General features: G+C 37.4%; 1 protein-coding gene across 5 annotated transcripts in view; it reads right to left on the reverse strand.

Annotated features, from left to right (window-relative positions):
- LOC107719143 (oxidation resistance protein 1-like) overlaps window positions 1-22,906 on the reverse strand; it is a 73,916-nt gene that overhangs the window by 1,971 nt on the left and 49,039 nt on the right. Inside the window, exon 1 of one of the 5 annotated variants that reach the window (XM_016526510.1) lies at window positions 19,247-19,292. The exons of 3 other annotated variants lie outside the window; for them this stretch is intronic. In XM_016526510.1, coding sequence (XP_016381996.1) covers window positions 19,247-19,272 — 26 coding nt within the window. In that variant the 5' untranslated portion in view covers window positions 19,273-19,292. Of the gene's footprint in view, window positions 1-18,841; window positions 18,916-19,246; window positions 19,293-22,906 lie in introns of those variants that run through there. One more of the 5 variants, XM_016526509.1, reaches the window with a different exon arrangement.

Here is a 22,906-nt window from a genome sequence, read left to right on the forward strand (position 1 = left end):
GGGGGGGGGATTATGGAATAGATTTAAACATGGTACAATGAGAGCACTACACTCTTATTGGTAACTGTAAAAATAAACAGTAAAAATGCAGGGGTGCCATAAGTTTGGACGGGCGTTCAAATTCTAGTTTGGCAGCTTCAAAACTGCGCCACCTACTGGTCATAAATCAGTAATAGAAATATTATGACAATAAAAATAATCATGAAACAATAATAATATATAAAATATATAAGATAATAATATACTCATATATTATAATAATATTTTTAAAAATCTTTCTGAATAATAATTTTTAGTCACTTTTAGCTGTGTTACTTAAAGCTCAATGTGTTCATTTCATAAACATTATGTCTGCTTGGCAAAAGGTTAAGGAAAACAGCATTATGAGCAAGATATTGATCCCACATGTCAAAAATGATCATCATGTATTCTAAACTTCTTTATAATCAGTTGAAAAAATCTTGCATATAGACAAACATTAAATTATTCTCTCCCAACAGAGATGTGTGTGTGTGTGTGGGACAGCTGTCTAAATAAACAGCTCACAAAGGAGCCTCCAGCACCTCTGACTACATGCTGATGGTAGACCCCAGGTGTGGTTTCCCCCTTCTCTCTGTCTCTCTCTCTCAAACCAGCTCACCATTACATAATATGTGCAATCAGCCAGAAGACAAACACCGGCAAACAAAAACAAGAACTAGTTAGACAACACGGGGCAGCAAGTCAACCAGAAAACTGAAGCCAGACGGTCAGACTTTACACAAGAGTCCAACTCAACCAGCTCAAAAATACAGAACACTCATCCACCAAACCAGTCACCTCAAAGAGCAGGCAATCCCTGAATGTAGAGCGATTAACTTTACAATTAAAAAGTGAGAGGAAAGTTGATTAGAAATATTTTATACCAAAAAATTTTTATACCAAACTTAAATCCAACTAAAATATATTATATAAACAATAGAAATTTAGCTAAAACCTGTTTTTATGCTTTATTTTTATTGCATTATTAGCTTACCAACCAATGCGACACACACACACACACACACACACACAACCGGTCAAAATTTTGGAATAATTCAGATTTTTTTTAAAAATGTCTTCGAGTCTCTTATGCTCACCAAGGATGCATTTATTTGAAATGAAATGAAATGAAATGAAATTAAATTAAAATCAGTTTAATATGCTGAGCTGGCTTTCAAGAAACGATTCTCATTATTATCAATGTAGAAAACAATATTTTTGTGGAACCCATAAAAACTAAGCAGCATAAACATTAACAAAAGTAAGAACCATTAATAACTGAGTACCAACAGTAATTGAAAACATCTGAACACCAAATCAGAATATTAAAATGATTTATGAAGGATCATGTGACACAAAAGACTGGAGTAATGTGGCTGTGGCTAGAGTAACAGCTGTGGAAATTCAGCTTTGCCATTGCAAAATATATTACAATAGAATAATATTACTTTTCAACAGTATTTTTGACCAAATAAATCCAGACTTGGTGAGCATAAGAGACTCCTTTCAAAAATCTTAAACTTTTGACTGGTTAAAAAGTGAACATAAACAAATTAGGCTCACTCAAAGTAATTCATTTAGTCAATTAATAACCATTTTTGTGCAATGATGCGGATCAAAGATTCAGATCAGTGAAGTATCAATGACTCTAGAAGACAAAATCATGCAGCTAGTTTGAGATTTGTTCAGTCAGACAGGCACCTGTAGACAGACACACTTTTAATTTCTCCATTTAGATGCTCCTGTTGTTCCTGTGAATGTAAAACCGTCCGCTTTTGAATTGAAAATGAGGGCCGAATGGCGAGTCGTCGCTGAGGTCGGGGTGCGTAATAACTAGCTGGCGCGGCGCTCTTTCATTCCTCCATACGGACGAGATGTGGTGCCAATCATCGCCGTGGCTTTATCTATTATTCAGCTCAGAAAGACAGTGAGGGGGAGAGGAGGGTCTGGCCAGCTTCCAGTCTTCGTAACACCAGATGTAAACAAAGCACCAGCTTTCCTTCAAACAAAAATAACCACAGCCGCCTCGCCGCATGACTTCTGCTCTTATTAGGAGAACGTATTCATGCCGAAGCTGTATTTTAACCATCAGCACCGGCCGTCGCTGCTTGAGTGTTTATGTAAACAACATTCTCCTTCAATTAAGGGGTAGATTATGTGATTCAGAGACGCAGAGGCTGCACTGAATCAGTACAGAACATCTGCCATGAAAACACTGCTTACTGCTCAAGCTATAATTAGAAAATCAGTTTTCTAAGTCAGAATAATCACAACCTGGAAACCCTCCTAAGCTGCTAAGCAGAAGATGGTAGAGGTCACGCAAAGTCACCGGAAGACGGATGCCATGGTATAAGGGTGAATATCATTAAAGGGGTCATATGATGCGATTTCAAGTTTTCATTTCTCTTTGGAGTGTTACAAGCTGATTGTGCATAGATAAGATTCCTGAAGTTGCAAAGACTAAAGTCTCAAAACCAAAGAGATATTCTTTATCAAAGTTAAGACTCTGCCACGCCCCCCTAAAACGGCTCGTTCTAACACGCCCCCACATATCTACCTCACTATGTGGAAATATTTGCATAATGCCGTGAGAGCACTACACTCTTATTGGTAACTGTAAAAATAAACAGTAAAAATGCAGGGGTGCCATAAGTTTGGACGGGCGTTCAAATTCTAGTTTGGCAGCTTCAAAACTGCGCCACCTACTGGTCATAAATCAGTAATAGAAATATTATGACAATAAAAATAATCATGAAACAATAATAATATATAAAATATATAAGATAATAATATACTCATATATTATAATAATATTTTTAAAAATCTTTCTGAATAATAATTTTTAGTCACTTTTAGCTGTGTTACTTAAAGCTCAATGTGTTCATTTCATAAACATTATGTCTGCTTGGCAAAAGGTTAAGGAAAACAGCATTATGAGCAAGATATTGATCCCACATGTCAAAAATGATCATCATGTATTCTAAACTTCTTTATAATCAGTTGAAAAAATCTTGCATATAGACAAACATTAAATTATTCTCTCCCAACAGAGATGTGTGTGTGTGTGTGGGACAGCTGTCTAAATAAACAGCTCACAAAGGAGCCTCCAGCACCTCTCTGACTGCGTGCTGATGGCAGACCCCAGGTGCGGTTCCCTCCCTCTCTCTGTCTCTCTCTCTCAAACCAGCTCACCATTACATAATATGTGCAATCAGCCAGAAGACAAACACCGGCAAACAAAAACAAGAACTAGTTAGACAACACGGGGCAGCAAGTCAACCAGAAAACTGAAGCCAGACGGTCAGACTTTACACAAGAGTCCAACTCAACCAGCTCAAAAATACAGAACACTCATCCACCAAACCAGTCACCTCAAAGAGCAGGCAATCCCTGAATGTAGAGCGATTAACTTTACAATTAAAAAGTGAGAGGAAAGTTGATTAGAAATATTTTATACCAAAAAATTTTTATACCAAACTTAAATCCAACTAAAATATATTATATAAACAATAGAAATTTAGCGTTTAGTTTTTATGCTTTATTTTTATTGCATTATTAGCTTACCAACCAATGCGACACACACACACACACACACACACAACCGGTCAAAAGTTTGGAATAATTCAGATTTTTTTTAAAAATGTCTTCGAGTCTCTTATGCTCACCAAGGATGCATTTATTTGAAATGAAATGAAATGAAATGAAATTAAATTAAAATCAGTTTAATATGCTGAGCTGGCTTTCAAGAAACGATTCTCATTATTATCAATGTAGAAAACAATATTTTTGTGGAACCCATAAAAACTAAGCAGCATAAACATTAACAAAAGTAAGAACCATTAATAACTGAGTACCAACAGTAATTGAAAACATCTGAACACCAAATCAGAATATTAAAATGATTTATGAAGGATCATGTGACACAAAAGACTGGAGTAATGTGGCTGTGGCTAGAGTAACAGCTGTGGAAATTCAGCTTTGCCATTGCAAAATATATTACAATAGAATAATATTACTTTTCAACAGTATTTTTGACCAAATAAATCCAGACTTGGTGAGCATAAGAGACTCCTTTCAAAAATCTTAAACTTTTGACTGGTTAAAAAGTGAACATAAACAAATTAGGCTCACTCAAAGTAATTCATTTAGTCAATTAATAACCATTTTTGTGCAATGATGCGGATCAAAGATTCAGATCAGTGAAGTATCAATGACTCTAGAAGACAAAATCATGCAGCTAGTTTGAGATTTGTTCAGTCAGACAGGCACCTGTAGACAGACACACTTTTAATTTCTCCATTTAGATGCTCCTGTTGTTCCTGTGAATGTAAAACCGTCCGCTTTTGAATTGAAAATGAGGGCCGAATGGCGAGTCGTCGCTGAGGTCGGGGTGCGTAATAACTAGCTGGCGCGGCGCTCTTTCATTCCTCCATACGGACGAGATGTGGTGCCAATCATCGCCGTGGCTTTATCTATTATTCAGCTCAGAAAGACAGTGAGGGGGAGAGGAGGGTCTGGCCAGCTTCCAGTCTTCGTAACACCAGATGTAAACAAAGCACCAGCTTTCCTTCAAACAAAAATAACCACAGCCGCCTCGCCGCATGACTTCTGCTCTTATTAGGAGAACGTATTCATGCCGAAGCTGTATTTTAACCATCAGCACCGGCCGTCGCTGCTTGAGTGTTTATGTAAACAACATTCTCCTTCAATTAAGGGGTAGATTATGTGATTCGCAGACGCAGAGGCTGCACTGAATCGGTACAGAACATCTGCCATGAAAACACTGCTTACTGCTCGAGCTATAATTAGAAAATCAGTTTTCTAAGTCAAAATAATCAGAACCGGGAAACCCTCCTAAGCTGCTGAGCAGAAGATGCTAGAAGTCAAGCAAGGTCACCAGAAGACAGACACCATGGTGTAAGGGGGAATATCATGAGAGCATGTAAGGATCGTGAAAGCCTATTACTGCATTTAAAAAAAAAAAGTAAAAAACAAACAAAAACAAAAAAATTGCAGACTGTACACTCTCATTATATAACTTACATTTTTGTATTCTTCATTATTAATTATTTATTAAATGGAAAAAATGCAATACTCCAAGGCACTCTTATAGTAAAGATAAAAAGCCTTTAATTAACCAGGCTACATCATTAAAAATATTAAAAGTGTAGATCCTATCTTATCCTAGATCCTAATGATTTATTATTCTTTAAAAAAATTATTAATTATTTTTAATTCATTATTTATGTTTAAAATATACATAATACATATATTTGATTTATATATGGATATGTGAATGCGCACGCACACACTCCCATATATATATAATAAAAATACACACACACACACACAACACACATACATATACCTGTATGACTGTCAATTTTAAAATTTAACGTGTTTACTAAAAAATAATTAATATAAAAACAAACTATAAAAATATTTAAAAAATATATAATAATTTGTGTATATATAAAAGGTGTTTAATCTATTACATATATATGTATTATATATAAGTATACACACACACACACATATATATATATATATATATATACACATATATATGTATTATATATGTACACATATATACATATATATAAATATAATTACGTTTAAATGAGCTACAACTGTCAATTTAACAATTTCATTTAGTGTGATTATTAAAAAATAAATTAATTAAATAAATAAATAAATAAAATTAAATCCTATTATTGGAGCAATGCAAGCTTGTAAAACAGCAACATTTGACAAAATGGCCCAAGATGTCTATCGGCAGTATTAAATAGCTTACAATTAAAAATAAATTTGTAACTTTAATGAGATTTTTTTTGCACTGCATTACTGAGAACTGCAGATAAAATGTGCTTAACTATCATGAACACAATGTCACAAACCACACATCTTAATGGTTAAAAAAAAATAAAATAAATAAAACTATAAATAAATGTATTTATTTATTTTTTTTACTGTAAAATAAAAATGATGTTTTTCTCTTTTGATTTGGGGTGAAATATGACCGGGTTATGTTCTGGACAGGCTTCATGAGATTCACCCACACCTCCTTCTTTCTCTGACTGTGTTTTTGAACCTCTAAAACATCCCAAATCCCCCTACTTATACGGCCGTGAGTGTGGCTGCTCTTTATCGCGGCCAACAGAGTACGACGGGGACATGTTGGGTGGGGAGCAGAAGGGGATCTGTGTGTGTGTGTGTTACAGTACCTCCGATACTTATCTTACAGCTAATGTGTAAAGGAGTTAGAAGAAGAGCTGGCATTTGGTTCTCTTCTTCCTCATGCTCCATGCAGAGAGAGTTGCGTTGCCAGACATTCGGAGATTAAGCATAGTAGTCACATGCTTTGGCAAAAGATACATAAACAACAGGGAATTCAGGCAAAGCCAGAGCACGCTTATCTCGCTTGGAAAGATAGATTTGAGCCCGAGTGAAACTCAGATCTGGTGTGCACAGGGAACTGAACATCTCAGCGTGAAGGATTGACGTCAACGCTGCGGCCTGCTTGTTGCACTGATCTTTGAAGACAAATATTACAGATACTCTCGGGTGCCATTACCATGACCAGACTACATAAAACGAAACTAAATGAGGGCATGAGAAAGACATGTCATTTAGAGGAGACAAGCAGCTCCTGTGGGCCCTCACTGCCACTTACACGTGGCTCTTATGAGAGAGTTATGGGACACTGGCCTTGACAGGCCTCGGCTTTTTCAAACGCCTGATGGCTTAATCGTTTCTCAAGAGAGAAATAAGCACAGATATAGATAGCACCGTTTATAAGTGAAAACAGTCCAAAACAGTTCTAAACAAATATGTTGGTGGATTTTGATGTGAGATGGAATTTCTGGAATATGTGTTATTATAGATTATGGACTCATATTTTGGCCAAAAGTGACAGCTTAAAGTTAAAACGCATTCATGATGAATTTGTTACGTAAAAATATGCAGCTTTTCGCCACACAGTATGTTAATTGTTGGACTGGAGTCGTGTGGATTACTTGTGGAATATTGTGATGATTTTATCAGTTGTTTGGACTCTCATTCTGACGGCACCCATTCACTGCAGAGGATCCATTGGTGAGCAAGTCATGTAATGCTACATTTCTCCAAATCTGTTGAGATGAAGAAACAAACATGTCTACATCTTGGATGACCTGAGGATGAGTTAATTTTCAGCAAATTCTCATTTCAGCATATTAAAATATATCAAATTATTATCAAGTGGTTGGTGGTAAAGCATGTGCAATACAAGTGACAAAATGTTGGATGCCACACTGAAGTAGATATGTAAAATAGTGAAATGTTTATCACTGCATAATGCATTTTAACAGTATTTCAGAAAAAAAAGTAGGCAGTGTGTACTGTAGTAAGTATATATTATGCACTAGTAGTTTGTCACACTACACTGCTTCTCCTTGGAAAGTTTCATAAAACTATTGTCAAACTCAAACTACTAAAAAATAACTTGGTAGCCTTTCTACCAAATTGATCCTTCGCATGGAGCTTGATTGACGGGTGATCTGACCAATCATAACACCGAATCCACCATTTTGTCTGACAAATAGACCCGCGGTTGAAACAAGATACCTTCTGATGTTCATTCATGTTTATTTCGTGCTTTAACTAGTAACTAGTAAACGGTTCACATGCAACTTAAACTAAGGCGACAGAGATCTGTCATGACACAAAACGGTATTTATTGTTTGAATTTCTTAAATTTTTTTTAAAATTACACACCAAAGGTAACCTGCTCTTTCTTGTCTGTCGGCATGTTGTCTATGTCCTCTGCTCTGCGATGTATTTAACATTGCATGAGAAAATTATGTGTGGCTTGTCGCACATATCAACAGTAACCAAGGGGGGCGGGGGTCTTTGCGAAGAGTCAATTACTCTCCAATACCGGTAGCTACTTCATAAATGCATGAAGCTGTTTAAATTAGTGGGAATTTACATGCATGCAAAAGTGCACACACTTACAAACACACACTTAAATAGATGGAGCATTTATAAATTAAAATGTTTCACCACCTTTTGCAGGAATTTCTGATTAACATTCTAAACCACACTGTGTTAAATGGAATTGCGTTGCATAAAGCAGGTAAAGTGATAAAGCAGCTTCCCAACAGTGCTGTGAAATAAACATGCGTCTGCACTGGAGTAAACAGCTCGAGGCTTGAACAAACGTTTGGTCAGAGTTGCATTAAAATTCAACGTACTGAAGTTTAATACCAGAGGCTTCAGGTTGTTTTTGTTTTTATTTGATTTATAACAGTCACTAATATTCAACCTCAGGAAAACACAAATGCTCTAAACAACATTATAAAACAGGAAGTGACCTGATTCCCAACCTTACTGAAAGCTCTTTCTAATAAAGCATGACATTCACATACAGTATATGCATGTGATGAACACTTTCAGTAAAACAAACAAGAAAAACATCATATTCATCTGTTTGATCACCTACAGTGTAAACAGAAGAACTGGAGTTCATATGAGAGCAGATCAAATGAAGTTTCGTCCCCTGACATTCCCTCTGTTTCATAACACACTGATGCACAACTGTCATCTTTCTATAAACTGACTGTCACTCTGCACAGCACTTTGCATGCAACCTGCATTTCTGCCCAAATTTTCTGATGAGACATCATTTTTATCCTCCACGTCTTCTTTTCTCTCTCTGATTTCTCAGCATCAGCTCTTGACGGTGGTATTAGCATGAGAGAGAGAGAGAAAATAGTGTGCGTTTGTATAGAATGGTGACATCTTTGGGACACAGAGTCTCACAAACTGCTGTCTAAACGAAAAAACACAAACGACAGCAAAACAGCAACGTATGAGGCTCAAAGTTGACAATTCTTATATTTTATGGAATATTGAAGTGTTTACTATAAATGATTTATCCATGCACATCAACAACATCTCTTCTCTAAATGTGATGAACTCCCACCCCTTTCCAGCAACCTGTCAATCATGAGATCTCAGCAACTATCAAACAACGATCCGTCACTTCCAAATGGATAAAATGTGCAAGACTTTCAATTCATTAGCCACTATAGGTATGTTTATGATAATAAATTCAAATAATATAACAAATACCAGTTTGCAATATCAAGCATGCATAATGGACTGATTTTGTACAGCTAAAATAACCGCAAGTGAGTGACACCAAAAGCGTCCACACTACTGAAAAAAAAATTTGTGGGAAAAAATAAAATAAAAATAAACCATCGCAGCATTTCATGCTGACTTTAAAATGAGAACTAAAGGTACATATGGAATGGCATACTACCATACTACTCTTACAGTATGCAATATACCAGCTATAATGCTACTTGTTAAAAAGCTACAATGTTATAAACAAGCTTAAGTTAGTAGTGTTAATAGTTACTTCCCAAAATGTGCATCATACAAGAAAAGCGTATTGTGTAGAATATTGCATCCCACTTTTTTGTGTAACAGCCAATTTGTGTAATTTTAAACTGTGTGATTTTATTAAATGCACAATTTTACAAAAAAAAGAACCGTTTATTTCAGAGATAATAACTGGACGTCATTCGCTAAAGTAGATGTAAAATAGTGAGGTCATATGATAATTTAATATTACTATATAAAATCACAGGCGATTCATTGCCGATTTTAAACGCGATTTTGTGTAGCTTGTCAGTGAACTACGGCTCTGTGTAGTAAATGCCGCTCCATCTGAAAGCACGTGCTGGAGATTTACTACTAATCACAGAAGCGGCTTTACTGACGAGATGCGCATGAAAATCGCATTAGATTTTTTGCACAGCCCTACTAAATTCTATATGGATTTATATGAACACAAATATTACGAGGTAGCATTTTAGTTGTTTCAGTTCCATTGTCCCAAAGTCAATGTTTTTGTTAATGGGATGGCAAAAAATACATCAGAAATAGCCCACTCATGATTTTTTATGCTTTAACGTACAAAGGTGACAATATAACATGCTACTTTCAGGAGTTTAATTGTACATATGAATCTAAATATTTTAACTGTACCAGATCCATATTTAGCGAACTAAAAACATCAAGTGTACAATGACTGAGCAGCAAACATTACTTTGCAGGTACATCTCTCTTGACACTGCCTTTGTGTTTCTAACTAAATCAGCTATAAAACAGAAAATAATGCGCACAGTAGACGCAAACACATTATTAATCTCGCTGGGATTTAACGATTCCTACAGCATTTACCAGCATGTGCTGGTGGAGTGGGACGGTAGAGTTGTTATCAGTGCACCTCGATAAATCAGCAACTAACAGAGGTGCTGCTATTCATTTCACAACATACATCAATATTACTGAAACGCAGCCAGCAGACAAGAGCTGATAACCCGGAGGAGTTATGAAGAACCCGGAGGAATACGTCTGTTTCATTACTGCGCTAAATGTGATGCCGGGCAGACTTCTCCCTCGCTGAATCAGCGCACATCTCTCAAGCTGTGTGTTAGTCACACACACACACACACACACACACAATGTTCCTGAGGCCTTGAGTTAACCGCAGTCTCTCAATAACTCTCTAGTTGCTAGCCACATTCCTGCTTTCCTGCTCTCTCATTGGTGGAAACGGAGAGCCGAGGGCAAATATGATTGGAGGAGAACATTGATGATTTCAGCAGGAAACTGAACTGAATTATAACACAGAGGAGAGAGAATGAGAGGAAAGGAGAAGAGAGGTTCACTTGTATCCCATGTGTTGTGGTGAAGTGAGAGCACTGTGATGCTGTAAGGGGTCGAGCCGCAGCAGATTCAGGTCAGACTCATTTGTTTTAAGCCACAATTTAATGAGTCGCTGGTCAACAGACCAACTCTCACTTCAGACTACTGACCTTGAGATCTCATGATGAACAAATACAAAAAAAAGTAATATCTGTAGCCCTGTGAGGTGACAGTCAATGGAAAAAAAAAAACTGAAAAAAAAAGTCAATTAAAAAAATCCAACAGTATCTATCACGACGTGGATGAAGAATTTGCATGCGGAAATTTAAATGTGTTATTGAATAAAAAAAAAAAACAGAATCAAAAGCAAAAAGTTAATGTGCATGCGATTAAGTGTATTTTGAATATGTCCAAATTAATTTGTCCTATTATCTATTGCTCCTTTATCATTTTTCCACAGCACTTTATCTAAATAAATTCATATATTTTTTTAGCTAGAACACATTAAATTGATCAAAAGTGACAGAAATCTTTTGTAACATTATAAATGTCTTTACTGTTTCAAATAAAGTCTGTTCTTTTGAACTTTCTATTCATCAAAGAATCCGGATGCATCATGGTTTTCACAAAAATAATAAGCAGTACAGCTATTTTCAACATTAATAATAATAATACTAAATGCTTCTTGATTGGCAAATCAGCATCTTTGAATGGTTTCTGAAGGATCATGTGACACTGAAGACTAGAGTAATGATGCTGAAAAATCCGCTTTGCCATCACAGGAATAAATTACATTTTAAAATATACACAGTTAGAAAACAGCTATTTTAAATTGCAATCATATTTCACAATATCACCGCTTTTACAGCATTTTTAAATCAAATAAATGCAGCCTTGGTGAGCATAAGATACTTTTTTCAAAAACATATTGTACTAACCCCAAACTTCTGAATGGTAGTATATATAGAGAGTAGAATTCTGTAAGTAAATAAAATCAATTTTAGTATAAAACAATTAATACATAAAGTATTTGAGCAAAAATATGAAATAAATATGAACATCATATAATTGTTTTTTAAACCCACAGAACTCAATTAAAGATGCATTATTGTAAACGCTGATGCAATAACATTTTTTTGTATTTGATTAAAAGGCATTTTTCACTAACAGTCTCCAAAAGCAAACTTTTGGACTCCACTTTATATTTAGCACTAGTTTATGTGCTGTAGGGGTCATCTCACTGCGCAGCAGCCAGTTCCACCCTCACAAGACATCTGCTGCTGCTGGCAGGGACCAGTGGACAGAAACAGGGCACATCTGTGCAGACTCCCATCGCTGGCACTGGGGGACGAGGTCACTGGGGAGGACGTGTTTATGAAACATTTGCTGCTTAAAAGCCGTGAGCTACGAGTGAGAGCCGAGCAACATGAAGAGATTTACAGCATGGCCTTTAATGGCCCATATGGGTGGACTCTTGGTTCAGATGGTGGTCTGGGCTCCTGGTGATTTTTTCTGGGTCGACCCGTGGATTTTCACACGTTCCACTCCAACACTTCCTATCCACCAGTCGGTCTGCGCTGGCACAGGGCAGCTGGCGTGAAAACGTCACCCTTACATCCCATCAGCAGTCAGCGGGCATCATGCTGGCATGACTGTGCACAATCTGGGCTGGGAGCGATCGCAATGAGAGATGCAAAGGGGAAACTGGACTAGTTTGTACGTGAACTAACGAGTTAAAACATAATGAATCTTGTTTATCATGGATTTATTCAACAGAGACCTGAATAGTTGCCAAATCACAATGGCACAGCTCAGCAGAAGCAGCATTAAAATTCAGTTCAACAGTTCATTCCTTCAAAAGTGCACAGAAGACCGACGTTTGACCCGAGTCGTAATCCACAGGTCCATCTGAAATTCCCGTCATGTTCGGGCTCAGGTGGGACATCTGTTTGCTTCCTGAAAGTGAGCCGGGATAAAACCATCCAAGCATACGGTACCGGAGAGAAAAGAGCTGCAGATGACTGCCTCATATTAGTTTCAGAACAGGAGCCGCAATCAGTTTATTTTACCCTAAATTATTATAGGCCTTATCTATTTGCCTTCAAAAATAACATGCTTTTTATGAATTATTGTGAATTGTGAATCTGTGCAATGTTATTCCCACTTAAAAGTTTTTAAACACGTCAGATTATGGAAGTAAAATTTTAGGCTGCAAAGCGCAATTCATGTGGACTTTAAGTATAACAAAGCTAAATCGATTTTTCATATAATTTAATTTTAAAAAATTATTTTTGCTCAAAAGTAAGATTTACTCTAAAAAAAATATGACTCTTAATGAGTATCTCTGTCCAGTAAAATCTTGTAAAGACAATAAAGAGTATATTTTGAGAAAACATAACTTGAATTAAGAATATTATTAAGGGTATTTTTCTGGCAAACCACAGAAAGCTCTTAACTTACACAGTAATGTTTTAATGTTTGATGTTTAAAACAAGGATGGATGGATGAATAGATTAATTATAATGCAGTATTCCATGCAGTGTGTTTTGACTGTATTACTGCACATATAACACATTAATGTAGATTATCTGGATATTATGTATATAGAAAAATGTATTCAATATAATAGATACAACCTGATTTCTTCAATAAAGAAATTATATACAAAGTGCAAAAATAGTATAGGAGTATTGTGGTAGTATTGTATTACGCACATAGCCACAGTGAGCTTGAGAATTAAAACCTCTCAGATGATTTGCTGTCGTCCGCTCATTCGGAGAACACATCTCAGTTCCAGTCCTGAGCATAATAGCGTTCATCACTCCGAGCATAATAGTTCTCATCTCTACGACATTTTCCAAGAACAGCCGTCAGTCTTAAGATCCAGCCTTGAGTTTTTATTTCGATGAGGAGACAAAGGAACTGTGGGAGCTTCATTTGATCGAATTGTTCCAGATGGTTCTGGACTTTCAGTGGTAGTGCGGCCCATTGTGTACGTCTTTAAATTGCTCCTATTTGAGCGTGTCACGTTGTATGACAGTTGCAAACATGTGCTGCTGCTGAAGAGAGAAGGAATGATGAACATTGTTCTGCCTTGAAAGCTTATGATTATCAGAAATAACAGGCCAGTGAATGAGAGAGAGTGAGCAGCACTCAGGTAGAATGAAATACTTTTTGAATCAGTCTTTTAGTTCCAGCTCCTGCCTGCAGTCTGACCAACTCAACCACTAGCTGCAGAGAAGACTCACAGAGCAAACTCCTAACAGCACATTCACAATCCTCAACTTTTCTTTAGGTTTTCAACTCTTCTGATCCTACATTGTGTGTAATTCAATACTATACTGTATGTACTGTAAATGTAATGAAATAACTTGTGCAAGACATTTGTTCACTCAGTGTTATCTATTTGTCTATCCATCCATACATCTACAATACCTATCCATCCATCCAACCATCCATGTATCCATCTACAATATCCATCCGTCAATCAATCCTTCCAACGATCTACAAAATATATCCATCCATCTACAATATCCATCCATCCATCCATCCATCCATCTACATATCTATTCATCCACCCACCCACCCATTCATCTTCAATGTTGATCCAGCATTCATCCATCTACATCCATCCATCCATCCACAATATCTATCCATCCATCTGCCCATCCTTTTACAATATCTCTCCTTCATTCATCCATCTACAATATCTATCTAGCCATCCATCTGTCCATCCAGCCATTCATCCATTATTCGTCCATGCATTCACAATATCTATCCAACACTCATCCATCCACAACATCTATCCATCTGTCCAACCAACCACAATATCCATCCATCTACAATATCCATACATCCATCTACAATATCAATCCATCCATCCATTCATCCACAATATTCCTTGCTCCATCTACACTATCTGCCCATGCATATCTATCCATCCATCTACAATATCCATCCTTCCATCCACAATATGTGTTGCTCCATCTACAGTATCTGTCCATGCATGTCTATCCATCCATCTATCCATCCACAATATCATCCATCCACCTACAATATCCATCCATCATCCATCTACAATATCCATCCATCCATCCATCCATAATATCCATCCATCCACAATATCCATCCATCCATCTACAGTATCTGTCCATGCGTAATATTTATCATCCATCTACAATATCCATCCATCGCTCTATCTACAGTATCTGTCCATCCATAATATCTTTTTATCCATTGACAATATCCATCCACCCATCATCCATCCATTGACAATATCCATCCACCCACAATATCCATCCATCTATCCACAATATCTATCCATCCATCCATCTATCCATCCACAATATCCATCCATCCATCCTCAGAGTTCTGACCGAGTCATTCACCATAACTGTCTACACTGTCTTCCTCCATCTGGACACAACAGATGGTGGATGAATTCAAGATGGGGCCGTTATCAAGTGGTCGTCTTCTCAATTTCACTATCTAGAGTTCAAAACACTGCCTTTATTCCTTATCCAAAGTCCATTTCACTTTTTTAACCCAACCAAAAGCACATACTTCAACAAGAACTCTAAGACCTTCATCTAACAGCTGAAACACAATAACACAGTTTTGTTAAATAATGCCAAAAGAAATGCACCATGTTTTGGTATGTGTCCCATGTGCTGGAACATTCCAGACAGCAGCTGGAAAGGGGCTTTGCCAGTCATGTAACAGCCTAGTCCTTTCTGTCTTAAGCCACTGGTAAACGCACAACAACGTGGCTGACCAGTCAAAGCAGTAAGAGGTTTATATTATGAGTCAACATGCAAGATCAATCACAGAGCAATGTCTGTAAGGCAGGAAAAGCAGAGTAAGGATTACAGTACATATCCGCCACTAGTTCTGATTTACAAACAAATAAAACATCTCTGGTTTATATCTGATTCATTGTGGGTGTCTGTCCAGGCCTGCACGGGTCAGAGATTATGGCAGTTAAAACAGTAGCAGTATGTGACGAGTGGGGCGGGGCCGAGAGCTGTGGGAACGGAGCGAGGCCAGTGGAATAAGTGATAATGCAGGACACCTGCGCCATTCACCGGTCTCGAGTCCCCCGGAGGAGCTCCGGAAGGATAAAAGGAGGAGTGACGACAGTGCAAGACGAGAGAGGACCAGGCCTGGACTTTATTTTGTGTTTTGGTTCTGTTTGTGCGCGGCAGTCGTCCGTGAGGGGCTGTCACGCTATTTTGTGTTTATTTTATTATTAAAGTTTTGTTTAAATGTTCGCCGGTTCCCGCCTCCTCCTTCCCGAACTACGAACTGTGTTACACAGTATTAACCACAACACTTGGGCTGTTTGTCAAGGGGATGACCCCATACAGAAACATACATAGTTACTGGACTAACAATAATATGCTGAACAATGTCGAGCAACAATTGACTAAGTCTGTTAGTCCAACTTTGCACTGGTGCAATTTCAGGTGGACTAAAACTTTTAAATGACATTTTAAACAGATGAATTATTGCTATCTATCTATATATATATATATATACTTTGTAAATTTATAAAAAAAAAAATTTTAAATAAGTACATTGCATAAGTATTCAAACCCTTAACAGTACTTAGCTGAAGCACCTTTACAGCCTCAAGTATTTTGGGGTATGATGCGACAAGTTTTGCACATCAGCATTTGGCAATTATCTGCCATTCTTCACCTCACCTCTTCACCTCTCAAGCTCTGTCAGGTTGGATGGGGGCAGACACACATTTTCAGGTTTCTCCAGAAATATTTGATTGGGTTCAAGTCCTGAGCGCTGGTTTCCTTCAAACATGATGCTTGGAATTGAGGTTCATCAGACCAGAGAATCTTGTTTCTCACAATCTAGGTGCTTTTTTGCAAATTCCAAGAGTGTTTTCATGTGTCTTCACTGAGGAGAGGATTGAGTTTGGCCACACCGACATAAACCACAGATTGGTGGAGTGTCTCTTGTTTCTTGTCAACATTTTCATATGCTCACTTGAACATAAGTGAACTTAAAACATGCATTTATGGATCAGACAACTTAAACCACACTTATTAGGACCAGTTTGTATTACTGGTTCATTTAAACATATCTGATTTGCCATTGTCACAATATACGATATGCTACATCCCACTAATGCAAGTTTTTACAATTGTGCATGCTATGAACTCCATGATGTAACAGTGTGTGTTTGAAACCAAATATATTATGAGTTCTGATGAGCTTTTAGATGCACTGAAAGGGGAAGGCGCAGGGGATAAACGGACGGATGGATGAATGAATTGAAAGATAAAAGCTGGCGGAGGAACGGGGGTTGGCTTTCATCGGCCGGGCTAACTGGGACACTGCGGTTAAAACTCTGTGAATCCACTTTTTCTGATCAAGTAGGATTATCGTGGCCACCGCTAAAGTGTGTCCTGGAGTGCTCACTTCACTTCAAACAAACACAGAGCCTGGAAACACAACCTAATAAGAGAGTCAGCTTGCAAACTTATCATATAAATGCCATGCCTCACTTTAACCTAAAGTGAGGCATGGCATTTCATAGCATCTGCTAGGATGTCAGCATGTTAGGGTGGTTACAGATCCACATGAAAAGGTGGCCCATATTACTATTATATTCATTTCCAGTAAAGGTTTTTTTTTATGGCAGGGAAAACATATCAATCAACAGAGCTTTTTTAAATGTATGTAATGAGCAAGACACAAGAGATTGGTCAATATACTGGCTTTTGCACAGGAATTGCTCATTATAGCAACATACAGTATATCTAACCATCCTCATCCTAAGACTAGGCTTCATTCATCAGCAATTGAAAATCCCCAAACACTAGAGCATTAAACACTTACAGCCCCCCCTCATCTTTCTCAAAAACATAAATTTACACTTAAAATAACGTTCAAAAGATCGGGTCAGTAAATTTTGTCCAATAAGGATGAATTAAACTGATTTTTATAATAATGCAGTTGACTTACTCTCCTAATCAAATCTTTTCAAAGCATGCTGGGAACTAGAAATCCACTGCTCAGTTTGCAGCAAAAATTCTTCAAGTAGTCTCAACATAAATGGTTTAAGTAAACTTCCGTTTTACAAATTTTAAGTAGACTGAACCCAATGGAATTAACATGACAACATATCCTGAAAGCATGAGCAAAAATTATTTTTGATTGCACTTCAAAAAAGATGTTTTGAAAGATTTAAACACAGCTGAAAAGACAAAAACCCATTAAGATGCATTTAAAGACGGGCTAAAAAAACCATTAAATTTCATCTGACAGAATAAGGAGATTTGAGTATGAAATATTTGACAACACAAATAAATTCTTGGCACTCTGTATGTTCATTGTATATTGAGAAGTGATGGCAAATAACAGCAGCTCTGTCTTTTGAAGAACAAGCAGGTAAGTCTTGGTCAGACATAATTGCTTTCTTGTACGTTTCTCCAAAGAGACAAAAACCCATTAAGATGCATTTAAAGACGGGCTAAAAAAACCATTAAATTCCATCTGACAGAATAAGGAGATTTGAGTATGAAATATTTGACAACACAAATAAATTCTTGGCACTCTGTATGTTCATTGTATATTGAGAAGTGATGGCAAATAACAGCAGCTCTGTCTTTTGAAGAACAAGCAGGTAAGTCTTGGTCAGACATAATTGCTTTCTTGTACGTTTCTCCAAAGAGAGATTTCTCAATCCTTTCAAATCTCTTCACGCCGTCTGCGTGCCACGGATGTCCTTCTAACTTGTACAGCAAATCTGCCTTTTAGTCCAAGAGCTGTTATTTTCCTGCTATTGATTGAACGCATCTCAAGGCAAATTCCCCATTTAAGGACGATTTCCAGAGAAAGAGAGAGACACAGATAAAAGCTACAATCAAAAAGCAGTAAGCTAATTCATGTTTACTAAAAGACTCAGGAAAAACACTGCTCTTAAACCTATTTTGATCATCAAAATCCCACATTAATTCAACTCAATAGCCTCCTTACGGAAATGGCTTTTCCAGTATTAGTTGTTTGCAGAGTCTGACACATATTTTGTTGTTGTCGCGCAACTTTCACCACGTCTCCAGCAAGACCAAGAAAACAAAGCTGCAGTTTTTGTACATACCGTGGTGTATGAAGTACGGGCTCCATTAATGGTGCGCTTTCAGAGCTTATCTGTGGACTAAAGCGGTGCTGAGGTTAAGCTAAGGCAGAACCGAGATCATGTGACTAGTCTTAAAGAGAGTGGGCCACCGGGCTAATGTATTTAACGAATATATCCAAACGACTGATGATGCAGGAAGAGCAAGTGCCAGAGCAAAGCTTGAGCCACGCAAGAGGATTTGAAGCTGCTCGTCCGGCACTGTGAAGCCAGGCTAAACAAACAGGAGTAAGAGGTTAGAAATGGCTTTTCCAGTATTAGTTGTTTGCAGAGTCTGACACATATTTTGCTGTTGTCGCGCAACTTTCACCACGTCTCCAGCAAGACCAAGAAAACTTGAGTATAAAAAGCTGCAGTTTTTGTACATACCGTGGTGTATGAAGTACGGGCTCCATTAATGGTGCGCTTTCAGAGCTTATCTGTGGACTAAAGCGGTGCTGAGGTTAAGCTAAGGCAGAACCGAGATCATGTGACTAGTCTTAAAGAGAGTGGGCCACCGGGCTAATGTATTTAACGAATATATCCAAACGACTGATGATGCAGGAAGAGCAAGTGCCAGAGCAAAGCTTGAGCCACGCAAGAGGATTTGAAGCTGCTCGTCCGGCACTGTGAAGCCAGGCTAAACAAACAGGAGTAAGAGGTTATTGACAACAAGAAAAGAGGAAATTGGAATGAAAGAGTGAAAAATTACCAAGCCAAGGACAACTAACACTAACAATTATTCACTCTCCCTTAGCAAGGTCAAATTTTCAGTTATAACTGTTATATATAACTGTCTATATAACTGATGCTTGCTCCTGTCACTGTTTGATCTCTGACACTTTTGCTTTGTTCCAAATCTAGTGCGCTGCCAACATAGGCAACTACCCTAGTAAAAAGTAATATATTTAAAATACATTTATTTCATATTAAGTATAGTTCAAATCTATTAACATATTTACTGACATATCGCTCGAGACTTACTGAAATAAAAATGATAATTAAACTTTATATGGAGTACTACTTGTACACAATGCACATTTCTTAATATTAAGTCTAAAATTTGTTTTAATGTCACTACTGATGATGACTGTATGATCTTTGAATAATATCAGTCTTTAAATGCAAGATATTAAGGGCCAGTTTTACTGACAGCTTGCGCCAGCACAAACCGTCTTTTGGCGTTAAAATTGAACTGTCAGGTTTTACTAAAGACGCGCAGTGACGAATTAGCGATGAAAAGGCGTGGACACAGTTATTTTTGCGCCTGACCTTATTGAATATGCATTTCTAGGAGTTTTCCTTTCAGACGCAAAATTTATGGGAGAATATTCAAATGAATCACGCAACGCGTTTTACTAACGTTTGCGCCATAATTTAACGGCCAAAAAAAGCATATCTTAAAGGGGTCCTATTATGCTCTTTTACAAAGTCTTGATTTTGTTTTACAGCGTTCAGGCAGTCGTGCACCGGACGAGAAGCGCAGCGTCGCGTCACGCCACATCTTTAAAATTCAAATACATTATTTTCTATGAGTGTAGGCACACCGGCGGCGCCGTTCGGCGCCTGTCCGCAGCACCCAGCTACGTCGTGTTATACTTGTAAGAATTGTTTTAGACATGCCGAAAATTTTACGCTACAGCACAGCAGCTCTTCTTCTAACAAACGCTGTAGTCCAAACAGCTTGAAAAGCTCCCTTTTCTTGAAAAGGGATTTAAAAAAAACGAAATATCTCCCTTTGGAGTGGACTTTGAGATTTGTAACTTTCTAGATCTTTTTTATGCCCAAACATACACACTACACACTGACTAAAATTAAAAAAGGGAAAAAGCATAATAGGAACCCTTTAAACTATTTTGCGCTTGAAATGGCTGCAATTATTGTTGCTGGAGGAGGCACCGCAGAGAACAGAGTGCTCGTGGTAGAAAGGAGAGGATTTTTCCTCACGTATTAATTTATTTGGAAAGAACACATTATCCGAACATATTGTTTGCCAAGCCATGTTATTTTTAATTTGCTTCAGGAAATAAAGGACGATCCCTCAACTAGGAGTCACGCAATACCAGGTCTATCAAAACCTCTTGCAACCCTTCATTTTTTGGCCTCCGGTTCTTTTCAAAGTACTGTGGCTTCTTTATTTCTTTATTCGCGACTACGCTAATTTGCGCTGCACTTGGTATATTGTGTTGGTCGATATGTAAATGAGATGTTGCGTCTGTGTTCTTTAATTTGTTAGTAAATCACTCGCAGAAATTTTCACGCCCATTGGAGCTGTTTTGGAATTGCACTCTCGCGCTAATTTGCCCTGTTTAGTAAAACTGGCCCTTAAAGTGTACCTGAAGTATACTTGCAATAGTTCCACTTTAGCACAATCAAAATCAGTATATCTTTAGTTGGACTTCAGCACTACTTCTGCACAATTAAAGTGCATTAAGTACAAAATTAGTTGTTCCAATTTAGCAGCCTCTAAGTATACCAGTTTAGTATACCAAAAATACAATTGCAGGGTATTTTTTATTAAGCACATAAGTATAAAATGTGCAAGCTTTACATAAGTAAAGCAGCAAATCACAGTTTGTTTTGTTCAGTGTCGTGTTTAAGGGCATAACAATGTGCAGTCAATATCGCATTCGCTACAATAACAAACCAGTGTGCAACTAATGAATGTAGTCAAAATATGTAGTCAAAATTTTGGGGGCAAAAAAGTCCCGCAAAAAGTAGTGTATAGTCACTTTTAAACCAAGCATCTTTCTGTTGGTTAATGCAGAAAGTTTGACCATCTTATACATGTTGTTGTTTGCATTTGCATGGATTTCTATCAAAATGACTGAATTTCACCTGTGAAAATTCACTGAAAGATGGTAAATCTGACCACACCATAAGTCTTCAATGAATCACAAATATCTGCCCTCTATATGACAGTCTACACACATACGTATGGGTTGTGAAAGAGGAAAACATGTACACACATAAATGCCACAGCACAATACACACATTGTTGCTGTTGATGATGAAATACCTAAGGGCTAATGGTGACCCAGATCCCAAAAACACACAAAACAAATCACTTCAGGTGTCCACAAATACCCCTGGCAGCATAAAACCATCAACACATTAGATCTAGAGCTTTTTTAAACATACAATGGAGCTAAAAACCTATCAGACTGAAAAACAAATCCGTGTTTTTTTCCTAGATTGTAGTTAAAGCTACCATAAGGTAATGAAAAGGTTGTGACATGATTCAGGCCAAAATCACCATTTTAATGGGTATTCAGACATTTGATGCACTTAAAAATTGCCACTTCTTATGCTAGGCCAATTTTTACTACTATTTTCATCTCATCGATCTCATAACAAAAAAAGGGTGGGGGGAATTTGTGAAAAGTAATGGGACACCAAAGCGTGCCGGATTCATGGAAAGTGGCCTATATGAAGCTCTACAGATAGATCTGAATAATAAATGGGCCATTCGGGTCCATTCTGTCGTGTTTGCAGTGGGTAGCAAAGGATGATATTTCTAGGCTGGGGTTGAAAAATAGACCTGCTCTGAGATGGCTTACCAACTGTGGTGCAGAATACAAATAATGCCGGCTTATATTTATGGCAGGATGCTGTCAGTGGTCTAGATCCAAAAATAAACCCCACCAGAGTGAAGCAAAAAAAATAAAAAAACCACAACACAATTCACAAAGGACTCACAACTAATAGTGTCAAGCCAATCACAATGATGAAATCAATGCAGGAGAAGGACATAACTACATTTTTTATCTAAAAGCGAAAACTGACTGTAAACAGGCAGTGGTGTATGTCCTAGCGCCCCCGAGCCAAGCTGAATATACAACACGTACCTGCATTATGAACAGTGTTGGGCAAGTTACTCTGAAAATTTAATTAAATTACTGATTACTCCTTTTAAAAGTAATCACATTACTTTTCTGATTACTTTATTTCAAAAGTAATTAGTTACATTACTAGTTACGTTACTTTTTTCTGTGACTACATCCATGAAATTGACATGAAATCCCAGCATAAACGCTTCCGATAAATATT

Source organism: Sinocyclocheilus rhinocerous, unplaced genomic scaffold (genome assembly GCF_001515625.1).
Source record: "Sinocyclocheilus rhinocerous isolate Xijiao unplaced genomic scaffold, SAMN03320098_v1.1 scaffold1084, whole genome shotgun sequence".
Classification (NCBI taxonomy): Eukaryota; Metazoa; Chordata; class Actinopteri; order Cypriniformes; family Cyprinidae; genus Sinocyclocheilus; species Sinocyclocheilus rhinocerous.